We start from the raw sequence: 12,511 nt of genomic DNA, 5'->3' as shown, positions 1-12,511 counted from the left end.
CCTCCTTTTTTTAAATAGGGGCATTACATTTGTGGTTTTCCAATCCGCTGGGACCTCCCCAGAATCCAGGGAATTTTGGTAAATTATAACCAATGCATCCACCATCTCTGCAGCCACGTATTTTAGGACCCTAGGATGCAAGCCATCAGGTCCAGGGGACTTGTCCGCCTTTAGTCCCATTATTTAACCTTGTACTACTTCTTTAGTGATTGTGATTGTATTAAGTTCCTCCCTCCCTATAGCCCCTTGATTATCTACTATTGGGATGTTTTTAAGTGTCTTCTACCGTGAAGACCGATATAAAATATTTGTTCAACATCTCTGCCATTTCCCTGTTGCCCATTATTAATTCCCCAGTTTCATCCTCTCAGGAACCAACATTTACCTAAGCCAGTCTTTTCCTTTTTATGCACCTATAGAAACTCTTACATAAGAAATAAGAACAGGATTAGGCCATACAGTCCCTTGAGCCTGCTCCGTCATCCAATAAGATCATGGTCGATCTGATCATGGACTCAGCTCCACTTCCCTGCCCGATCCCCATAACCCCTTATCGTTTAAGAAACTGTCTATTGCTGTCTTAAATTTATTCAATGTCCCAGCTTCCACAGTTCTCTGAGGCAGCGAATTCCACAGATTTACAACCCTCTGAGAAAATAAATTTCTCCTCATCTCTGTTTTAAATGGACGGCCCTTTATTCTAACATTATGCCCTCTAGTTCTAGTGTCCCCCATTAGTGGAAACATCCTCTCTGCATCCACCTTGTCAAGCCCCCTCATAATCTTATGCGTTTCGATAAGATCACCTCTCATTCTTCTGAATTCCAATGAGTAGAGGCCCAACCTACTCAACCTTTCCTCATATACCATTGGCCTTCCTGATCACTTGCTGTACCTGCAGACTACCCTTTTGTGTTTTATGCACAAGTAACCCCAGGTCCCGCTGTACTGCAGCACTTTGCAATCTTTCTCCATTTAAAAAATAACTTGCTCTTTGATTTTTTTCTGCAAAAGTGCATGACCTCACACTTTCCAACATTATACTCCATCTGCCAAATTTTTGACCACTCACTTAGTCTGTCTATGTCCTTTTGCAGATTTTTTATGTCCTCCTGTTTTTATATTTCATGCTAGTTTACTTTCATAATCTATCTTCCCTCTCTTTATTATTTTTTTTAGTCATTCTTTGTTGGCTTTTAAAAATTTCCCAATCCTCTGACCTCCCACTAGTCTTGGCCACATTGTATGCCCTTGTTTTCAATTTGATACCATCCCTTATTTCCTTAGCTAACCACGGACACTTATCCTTTCTCTTACAGCCTTTCCTTTTCATTGGGATATATTTTGTTGAGAGTTATGAAATATCTCCTTAAATGTCTGCCACTGCTCATCAACCGTCCCACTCTTTAATCTATTTTCCCAGTCCACTTTAGCCAACTCTGCCTTCATATCTTTGTAGTCTCCTTTATTTAAACTTAGGACACTGATTTGAGATCCAACTTTCTCACCCTCCAACTGAATTTGAAATTCAACCATGTTATGGTCACTCATTCCTAAAGGATTCTTTACTAGGAGACCATTTATTAATCCTGTCTCATTACACAGTATTAGATCTAAGATAGCCTGCTCCCTGGTTGGTTCCGCAACATACTGTACAAGGAAACTATCCTGGATACACTCTATGAAATCTTCCTCAAGGCTACCCTGGCCAATTTGCTTTGTCCAATCAATATGAAGGTTAAATCGCCCATGATTATTGCTGTTCCTTTTTTACAAGCCTCCATTATTTTTTGATTTACACTCCGTCCAACAGTGTAGCTACTGTTAGGGGGCCTATAGACTATGCCCACCAGCAACTTTTTCCCCTTATAATTCCTTATCTCCACCCAAACTGATTCAACATTTTGATCTTCTGAGCTAATATCGTTTCTCACTAGACGTACTGATCGCATCCTTTATTACAAGAGCTGCCCCACCTCCTTTTCTTTTCGGACTGTCCTTCCGAATTGCCAAATACCCCTGGATATTTAGTTCCCAGCCTTGGTTGCCTTCCAACCACGTCTCTGTAATGGCTATCAGATCATACCCATTTGTATCTATCGTGATTATGAAGATGGACTTTCTGCCAATCATCTTTCATGATTCAACTAGTGTAACTGCATGTGTTTATATTGTATTAGCTTGTAAGCAAAATAATGTTGTCAGATCTATCTTCAGAGCAATGTCACTGTCAAATTGTATTTCTATAGATCAAATTGGCCCAGAAATGTATATCATCACCCTGCTAAAGCACCACGTGTGATCAGTGCCTGTGCTTTTCATCACTCCCATTATAACCTGATTTCTAACACCTGGGATATCATGATAACCAAAGGTAAGTCTGACTTTTTGATTATTTTTGAAGGCGAAGATGGCCCATAAAACTAGAGTGAAAACTGCAACGGGTGATAGACCTTCTCTGTGTGAGAAAGCTCCCCAAATCTTGGGCAGGATGGTGATAGAGGATATTGGAGTGAGGAAAGTAGGTTGGTGATGATGATCTGCTACTCTTCATTTTCATCCTAGTGTAACATTTTTCACTTTCACCAGTCTGCATTGTGTGGGTTGTGTTCCAGATTGAAGGGGTCGGACTCTTCTGGATTCACATGATTGAGGGTTGGTTGCAGAGAAGCATAGCATGGGCTTGACTTATCTCTTTGGTACCAATAGGTCTGCTTTCCTGCAGATCAGTGGTCGTACAAAGGTAGTGCCGAGCACTAGTGGCTGGCAGTACATAGAGGTCCTTGAGCTAACCCCCTACAATGTTTGGACATGTGGCTGAAAAGATGGAAGATCCAGACTGCCCATACAGCAGCACAAGAGGTGCAGCCTGTGTCAGGTCTACCTCAGGTCTCACCTATCATGAGATGAGGACCATCTCCAACCCAAGAGCCTCCAATTGTAAAGTAGCAGTGAGTCATCTCAACCTACTTACCATCGTTGTTGTAATTTTGTGAGATGTTTATTTTTACATATTCTTTATTAGGGATTATCTACCCACTTTGCCAGACCCACCTATACTATGGTGGGGGAAGATTTCCTTCATTTTCTATGTGTTGGTGACATCCGAATCATAATGGCAAAATCATAAATGCATTCTTTTAAAATGCATTCGTAACTCTTGAATAATTTGGTATGAATATTCAAGATTGAATCTCGTGTATTGTTACAGCATTAGGACATAGTGACGGTATTCAAAAGGAAGTTGCTCAAAGAGTCTCTTCAACCAATGAGACTTCAGTTTTCATAATGAGCATGACTGCATTTTTGACTGGTGACTGCAGCTTCTTTCACTCCGTCCTTGTAGTGATGCAATGTGGGATTCTCACACCCAATAGTCAAAAACAACACAACACATACCAGCTGGGTTTAGGTTTTTACTTTGAAAACTTTAAATAAGCCAAATGCAATCGGTCACTGCTACATATCTTAACAAAATAATTAACACATCTCAACTGTATTCTTATTTCCTTTGAAAAGGTGTATTTCCATCAAGTTTTAAACAATTCTTTTGCACCAAAACAAAGTGAAGCAGAGGATGAAGAAGATTTCAGAGAGCAGTAACTGTCCACTACCACTTTCTATTGTCTAATCAGTGGCTGTGTATTGCACAAAACTCTACCGGGAACCATTCACAGGTAGAACCACATATAGAGGTTCTTCAAGCAATGCATGCCATAAAGTGCTATGAAAAGGGGAAGCACACCGTTTCTTTACTGTATTTAAATATATGGAAAAAAGCCTCCCAACAATTAAGAATTAAGAAAGAAACTAGATTTTGTAGATTAATTCTTTCATTGCAATTAATTCATCCAGATATACCGCCCCTCCTCCCATTAACCCAAAGGCAGGAAACATCATTCCAGAACATTCCACCCGTCTTTCATACAGACATCGCATATTATCTGCATTGTAGAAACTCACTTTCCCTTTGTCATAGTCCAGGCAAACACCAATCCGATTGGGCACAGGCAAAGAGCGGTTGCAAGAGTCTGTGGATGAACTGTTGGGACCTTTTGGGATGAAGAACTTCCTCATCCCTATGGTAACAAAGGTGAACGGTTGGGACTGTTCCAAAGTAATATCTTCACTCCCGCTGTCGTGACCACTGTCTTGGTCATACCTGTGAAAAACAAGGTTATTTTAGAGAAGGAGAGGGACAAAAACAAAAAAACTGTAAATCCATCACTGAAAATTATGACTATGTTTTACAACAAAACTTAATAGTTTTCAGTTGGTGATAAATGGGTTGACTGGAGACAAAATAGCTCGAGCAAACCCGAGACTTATTTTTAGATTATGCTGCTTTCATTTTTCAGCAGTTGTTCCAGGCAGGCTGCTGCAGGATTACTTTGATGGCTTTGTATGTATTTACTTAACGACAGTACTTTCTTTTAGCAATAATATATTCTCGTTCCCCAAGCTAGAAGAATCAAATAGGATGAAAGACAGAACGACAGTTTCAAGCAAATAGCTCATCTGTTATTTTCTATACTACAACCAGAAGTATCATGTCTATTCTACTCTAACTGTATATTTCTGTCTTTTTTTAAACCACACTATTTTTATTGCAGGAGTTGCAGGGAGACGCCTAGACTAGTCAGTAGAAACATTTGGCCATACTAACTGCACATAAAAGACAACAGGAATACTCTCAAATTGCTGCAGAAATTTGCTTAACTAAAACAAACCTGTAATTGAAGGTGCAAAATATGATTACATCAGAACTATCTATCCAGCTTATCACTTTGAAAGTGTTGCTGCTGTTGGGGCTAGTAACAGTTGATGTTAGAGTATCTTAAGCAGGTTTTCAACCGTATGGCAGGTACAGAGTGTCTCCCACAGGCTGTTAATATAGAAAGGCACAGAGAGTCTCAATCAGGTTGATAATAGGATAGGGAAGTGTAGAATGTCTTCCTCGGGCTGGTAATAGTGTAAGATTGGGTAGTTGTGCAATTATTATGGCCAAATATTTCTACCTAGAGTATTCTAGAGTGTCTTGCTTACGCTGGTATGGGAAACTGTAGAGTGTCTCTGGGACGAGAGAGTGGAGAGCACCAGTTCAAACTGTCACAGGACGGGAGAGTGGAGAGCATCAGTTCAAACTGTCACAGGACAGAGAGTGGAGAGCACCAGTTCAAACTGTCACAGGATGGGAGAGTGGAGAGCACCAGTTCAAACTGTCACAGGACAGAGAGTGGAGAGCACCAGTTCAAACTGTCACAGGACAGAGAGTGGAGAGCATCAGTTCAAACTGTCACAGGACAGAGAGTGGAGAGCACCAGTTCAAACTGTCACAGGACGGGAGAGTGGAGAGCACCAGTTCAAACTGTCACAGGACAGAGAGTGGAGAGCACCAGTTCAAACTGTCACAGGACAGGAGAGTGGAGAGCACCAGTTCAAACTGTCACAGGACAGAGAGTGGAGAGCATCAGTTCAAACTGTCACAGGACGGGAGAGTGGAGAGCACCAGTTCAAACTGTCACAGGACAGAGAGTGGAGAGCACCAGTTCAAACTGTCACAGGACGGGAGAGTGGAGAGCACCAGTTCAAACTGTCACAGGAGCATCCAGTCGTGCCCCGGTAACTGCCCCCAAAGGAAGAGGAGTGTGGGAAATAGCACTCCGCTTCCATTGAGGGGTGGTAAGGCCAATTCTGCGGCGGGAGCAGGACTTCCACGCTGGGGGCTAAAATTCCCTGCCCCAGAAGGTTACCGCCCCCAAGATGGGAGCCTGTGCGGGGAGGCAGAGGGAAGTTGAGGGGAGACGGGGGCGGGGGATGGAGGGGAGAGTGGTGGAGAAGGGGGACGGAGAAACCCAGGGCAGGGGACAGGAGGGGCCACATTGCAGCGGAGGTCTGGGGGGTGAAGTGTGTTGGAGGGGCGGGCCTGGGGGCTCTGTGCCTCGGTGTGGGGAGTGTTCAGAGTGGGGTGGACGGGTTGACTGCGCAGATGGCGGTTGGTGGATGTGGTGTGGTTGGCGTCGCGAGGGCGTGGCTTCGGGGTGGCCGGGGCTGGGGGCTCGACATCCGGGGGTGTTCGGCATTTGGGAAGGATTCTGATGGGACGGGGCGGGTTGGGTGCGGGGGGAGTGTTCCCGGTGTTGGTTGGTCCGGAGCCGGGGGGGGGGGCACGCTCTTGGGATGGGGGTGGGCTGTTTGGGGCTGGAATTGGGAGAGACATCTTCACTCGGGGAGTTGTTGGCCTGTGGGGTTCCCTGCCGCAGAGAGTTGTTGATGCCAGTTCATTGGATGTGTTCGGGAGGGAGTTGGATGTGGTCCTTGCGGCTGGGGGGGGTGGGGGGGTGTGGAGGGGGTGTGGGGGGGAGGTGCTGTGGTGGGTGATCAGCCATGATCTTGTTGAATGGCAGTGCAGGCTCGAAGGGCCGAATGGCCTACTCCTGCACCTATTTTCTATGTTTCTATGTCTCGCTCAGACTGCTAATAGTATAGGGAGAGTGTGAGAGCAATTTACACTGCCCGTTTCCTGCCTGAAAAACGATTGGCCAGCAGAGAAAAATCAGATGGCAGCTTGACCAGCCCTTGGACGCCCCGGCCTGCTTGATGCAATTGTCAGGCGGGCCTGTAACTTGGACCGTGCGATACCCACCAGTTTCAGGCGGGTCAGTAGAAGCACTGAAGGGATCAGCATGCAGGATTCAATGTTAGATTGCTCTTAAAGCAAAACCAGCATGCAGCAATTTGGAACCGTAGATCAAAAAATAATCAGGGAAAAGAACGCCTTAAACTTCTCAAATTCAAGTAAATATAGTTTTAACTGAAATGGGGCAGAGTGGGGATGGAATAATGGGAGTGGGTGACAAGAGAACTGCCAATATAGCAGCCAGGACCATGTGGAAGGAAATGGTACAGGTTGTGAGTGGCAACTTCCTAGCCCCCCAGGACCTCTCTCCCATGCAAGAGAAAGTTTAATAACCGTACGAAGTCAGGTAAAGCATGTATTATATAAACTGCGTACATTACAGACAGTGGACCTATATTTACCCTAACAGCACATCCATAAACCCAACATTAAAGACACCTCCTTACACTTGCTATCCTCTTCAAGCTGTAAAACTTCTAGTCCACGACTTTGATTGTTTCTTTCATCAAGCAGCTCTATATTTCATTGGGTCAAATTCTAAACTAGCATCAGTAGGGGCCATAGTAATAATAATCAACAAGATTTCATGTATTTTACTTTTACGTTCCATCTGTGCATCAATTCTAAAAGACAGTGGCCATTTAATTCAATACAATAATGTGGATAATGGTAATTGCCACATCCATTTTAGCAGTGCACTGGACCAATTATTGACATTTTGAATTCTTTTTACAAAATAGCTTGATACAAGTGCAATGTACTTCCATGTGTCAGATTACTGTGCTGTTCAATGTTAATCTGAAACACTTAAAAAAAAAAATCGCTTCGTAATCTTTCCTGCATTGTTACACTTATCAAAAATCGAAAGTCTGATGATGTACCAGGGTTCCATACCATCAAGGAGCCCCTGCAGTTTGGCCATTTTATTGATGTTGTAACTCGGGAAGTGCTTTCTCATTCTAATTGAAAGGAGGATGAGTGCCAACATCGTTTACACAATTGGCTAGCAGCAGCTTTAAACAGTCCAGCATAATTCATGAAGCATTTTTTGCCGCATTGCAGCATGTGTGCAATGGGTGTCCTTGTAAAACTACTGCATAGCACTCAGGACAACAACGGCTCAGCCCCACATCAAACCAAGACACCACCACCACATGTTCCACAAGACAAGCGGGCAGATTTTGGCCTTGTGCGATAGTGTAAAACGGGTGATAGAGAGTCGGCAGCCCATTTTACATCTCTCTCAATTATTATTTCCATTCACTTAACTAAAGTAAGGAGGATTGGGTCAGATATAAATGGGCTACCGACTTGATATCACTCATTTCTTGCTTTTGGCGCAGACCGCCAGCGAGTTAAGGTCCAGTAGGTTCTACACTTTTCATGGAACTTTATGATATTCGACAACTTTTTCTGGATTATTATTTAAAGGAAAAGAAAAAATGAAACCATTTCCAATCAGGACAAAATGGTTTTAATTATCATTTAGTGCAGTTACTCCACATTAAAGAAATCATTTTTATTCCTCTTTTTGTTAGTCAAATTGCAGGATTTACTCATAATAAAATCATGGAGCTCAGGTGCATTATGAATCCTCATAACTGACACACAAATAAATCAGAAAAAAAGCAGCAAAAATTATGCTGAATGATCTATTAACCACCACAATAGTCACTGAAGCAGTCTAATTAATGCTTGTATTAAAGTGACAGACGGGGGAATATCACACAATTTAATTCATCCATTAATATCACCAAAAGCATTTTCCAAGCTTATGAATAAACATAAGAGAGATAATTTTGTAAGCTACACTTCTGTAAACTTTGCCAATGGGAGCACGTATCAGAATTTCAGGTGTGAACTGTGTAGGATTTTCAATCTGGAATTACTGATTTAGACTGCTGGTGCTTGGGGCTCCTTGCAGGAAGCATAGAATGATACAGGACAGAAGGTGGCCATTCAGCGCATTGTGCCTGTGCCAACTCATTGAAAGAGCTAACCAATTAGTCCCACTGCTGTGCTCTTTCCCCATAGCCCTGCAAATGTTTTCCTTTTCAAGTATTTATCAAATTACGTTTGAAAGTTACTACTGACTCTGCTACCACCACCCTTTCAGGCAGTGTATTCCAGATCACAACAAGTCACTGCATAAAAAAAGCCTTCTCCTCTCCTCTCTGTTTCTTTTATCAATTACTTTAAATCTCTTGTTACCAACCCTTCTGCCAGCAGAAACAGTTTTTTATTCTTTTCATGATTTTGAGCACTACTATTAAATCTCTCCTGGGCCTATTCTGCTCTAAGGAGAACAATCCCAGCTTCTCCAGTCTCTGCATATAATGAAAGTCCCTTATTCCTGGTACAGGTAGTAAAATCCCACCCTTTCCAAGGCCTTGACATCCTGCATAAAATGCGGTGCTTAGAACTGAGCACAATACTCCAGCTGAGGCCTAACCAGCGATTTATAAAGGTTTAGCTTAACTTCCTTCCTTTGGTACTCTATGCCTCTACTTATAAAGCCCAGAATCCTGTATGATTTTCTACAGCCTTCTTAATTTGTCCTGCCAACTTCAAAGATTTGTGTAGGAGAACCCCCAGGTCTCTCTGTTCCTGCAAACCCTTTAAAATTGTACCATTAATTTATATTAGCTCTCCTAGTTCTGCCTTGTAACATGCACCACTTCTCTGCATTAAATTTCATGTACCATTTGTCTGTCAATGTTGCCAGTCTATGTCCTCCTGAAATCTGTTACTATTCTCCTCACTGTTTACTTTATTTCTAAGTTTTGTGTCATCTACAAATTTTGAAATTATGCCCTTTATATCCAAGTCCAGCTCAGTAATATATCAAAAAGAGCAGTGGTTCCAAAAATGACCCCCAGGTGACACCACAATATACTTCCCTCCAATCTGAAAAACAGCTCCTTTAATCCCATGGACTTCAATTTTGCTTAGCAGTCTATTATGTGGCACTTTATCAAACGCCTTTTGAAAGTCTGTATACACAACATCAACCACACTACCCTCAACAACCCTCTTCGTTACTCCATCAAAGAACTCAATCAAGTTTGGCAGACATTAGTTACATCTTACAAATCTGTGCTGGTTATCAGATGTTCTTCCAAGTGGCAATTAATTTTGTCCCAGATTATGACCTCTAAAAATTTCCCTCCCACTGACATTAGGCTGACTGGCATGTAGTTATCCTCCAGTCCACTGCCACCAGCCCCATATCCAAAAGAAGATTGAAAGATTGTAGCCAGAGTCTCTGCTATTTCCACCCTTATTTCCCTTAACAACATTTCATTCACGGGCATTGCTGGCAAGCCATTGCCCATCCATAATTGCCCTCGAGAAGGTGGTGGTGAGCCACATTCTTGAACTACTCCAGTCCATGTGGCGAGTACTCCAATCATCCTCTTAGATAGGGAGTTCCAGGTTTTTAACTCAGCAACGATGAAGGAACAGCGATATGTTTACAAGTCAGGATAGACTTGGAGGGGAACTTGGAAGTGATGGAATCACCATGTATCTGTTGCCCTTGTTCTTCTAGATGGTAGAGGTCACAGGTTTGAGAGGTGCTGTCGAAGAATCCTTGGCGAGTTGCTGCAGTGAATCTTGTAGATGATACAAACTGCAGCCATGTTGTGTTGGTGGTGGATGAAGTGAATGTTTAAGGTGATGGATGGGGTGATGATAAAGCAGGCTGCTTTGTTCAGGATGGTGTTGAGTTTCTTCAGTGTTGGAGCTGTACTCATCCAGGCAAGTTAAGAGTATTGCATCACATTCCTGACTTGAGCCTTGTAGATGGTGGAAAGGCTTTGGGGAGTCACGCCATGAGTCACTCTCAGCAGAAAACTGAGCCTCTAATCTGGTCTTGTAGCCACATAGTTACATGGCTGGTGCAGTTTAAACATCTGGTCAATGGTGACCCCCAGGATGCTGATAGTGGAGGGTTTGGCAATGATAATACCATTGAATTTCATGGGGAGGTGGTTAGACTCTCTCTTGTTAGAGATGGTCATTGCCTGGCACTTGTGTGGCACAAATGTTACTTGCCACTTAACAGCCCAAGCCTGAATGTTGTCCTGATCTGGTTATATGCAGGCACGGACTGCTTCAATTTCTGAGGAGTTCCGAATGGAACTTAACTTTGCGAAATCATCAGCAAACTTCCCCACTTCTGACCATATGATGGAGGGAAGGTTATTGATGTAGCAGCTGAAGATGTTGGGCCCAGGATACTGCCCTGAGGAACTCCTGTATGATGTCCTGGGGCTGAGATGATTGGCCTCCAACAACCACAAACATATTTCTTTGGGCTAGGTTTCCCCCTGATTTCCTTGACTTCAATTTTACTAGGGCTCATTGATGCCACACTCGGTCAAATGCTGCCTTGATGACAAAGACAGTCACTCTCACCTCACCTATGGAATTCAGTCATTTTGTCCATGTTTGGATAAGGTCTGGAGCAGCAGAGTGGTCCTGGCAGAACCCAAACTGAGGATCAGTGAGCAGATTATTGGCGAGTAAGTGCTACTTCATAGCACTCTCGATGGCACCATCCATCACTTTGCTGATGATTGAAAGTAGACTGGTGGGGCAGTAACTGGCCAGATTGGATTTGTCCTGCTTTTTGTGGACAGGACATACCTGAATTGTCCACATTGTCGGGTAGATAACAGTGCTGTAGCTGTATTGGTACAGCTTGGCTAAAGGCGAGGATAGTTCTGGAGCACAAGTCTTTAGCACGACAGCCGGGATGTTGTCGGGGCCCATAGCATTTTCTATATCCAGTGCGCTCAGCTGTTCCTTGATATCACATGGAATGAATCGAATTTTCTGAAGACTGCCTTCTGTGATGGTGGGGACCTCAGGAGGAGACCAAGAGGGATCATCCACTCAGCACTGCTGGCTGAATATAGTTGCAAATGCGTCTTGTGGTGGGTTCCACCATCATTGAGGATGGGGATGTTCATGGAGCCTCCTCCACCCGTTAGTTGTTTAATGATCCGCCACCATTCACGACTGGATGAGGCAGGACTGCAGAACTTTGATGTGATCCGTTGGTTGTGGGATCATTTAGCTCTGAGTGACTTTTCTACTTTGACCGTTGCCAACCTGTTACATACCTTCTCTTTATATCTATTTTTATCCTTTCCAATTTCTCTATTGCCCCCCCCTCCTCCCCCCCTCCCGCATACTGTGACCTTGGCAGCATCCTACTCCTTTGTGATGACAGATGCAAAGTACTCATTTAATACCTTAGTGGCCCCCTTTCGCCACAAGATTTCCTTTAGGGTCCCTAATTGGTCCCACCCTTCCTTTGACTATCCTTTTACTATATATATATCTTTATAAAAGACTTCAGTGTTCACTTTTGTCGAAACATAGAAACATAGAAAATAGGTGCAGGAGCAGGCCATTCGGCCCTTCGAGCCTGCACCACCATTCAATATGATCACAGCTATGTTATCTATTAATCTTTTTTCATACATGCCTTTTCCCTTCATATTTCCTTTTTTAGTTTTCCTCTGCACTTTCTGTATTCAGCTTGATTCTGACATGGCTGATAAGCCTCCTTTCTCTGTTTCATTTTAATCACAATATCTTTAGTCATCCAGCGAGCTCTAGTTATAGATGCCTTCCTTTCCCCCTCATAGTTAAGTCTGTACCCGAACTATCTCGTCCTTGAAGACCTCTCATTGCACTCAAAATTACCCCAAAGAGTTTTTTTATTGATATCTGTGCAACAAAATCAAGGTTTTCATCCGATGACAATTAAGGACATTTCTGCACTTAATTCAGATAGTCTTCAACATAGACTTTTTTCCCCTTACCAAAAGTGAATCTGGAGGAAAGCTGGACTTTGAA

General features: G+C 43.2%; 1 protein-coding gene across 7 annotated transcripts in view; it reads right to left on the bottom strand.

Annotated features, from left to right (window-relative positions):
• Positions 1-3,411: 3,411 nt before the first annotated feature.
• Positions 3,412-12,511, bottom strand: part of trim36 (tripartite motif containing 36) — a 172,050-nt gene continuing 162,950 nt past the window's right edge. For 2 of the 7 annotated variants that reach the window (XM_070883640.1, XM_070883652.1), the window contains exon 11: positions 3,413-4,162. In XM_070883640.1, the coding sequence (XP_070739741.1) occupies positions 3,811-4,162 (352 nt within the window). In that variant the 3' untranslated portion in view covers positions 3,413-3,810. Of the gene's footprint in view, positions 4,163-12,511 lie in introns of all 7 variants that reach the window. The other 5 variants (XM_070883671.1, XM_070883690.1, XM_070883630.1 and 2 more) reach the window with 4 other exon arrangements.

This window comes from Pristiophorus japonicus, chromosome 1 (genome assembly GCF_044704955.1).
Source record: "Pristiophorus japonicus isolate sPriJap1 chromosome 1, sPriJap1.hap1, whole genome shotgun sequence".
NCBI lineage: Eukaryota > Metazoa > Chordata > Chondrichthyes > Pristiophoridae > Pristiophorus > Pristiophorus japonicus.
The sequence above is the reverse complement of the archived record's forward strand: the minus strand, read 5'-3'. Positions and strand labels throughout refer to the sequence as shown.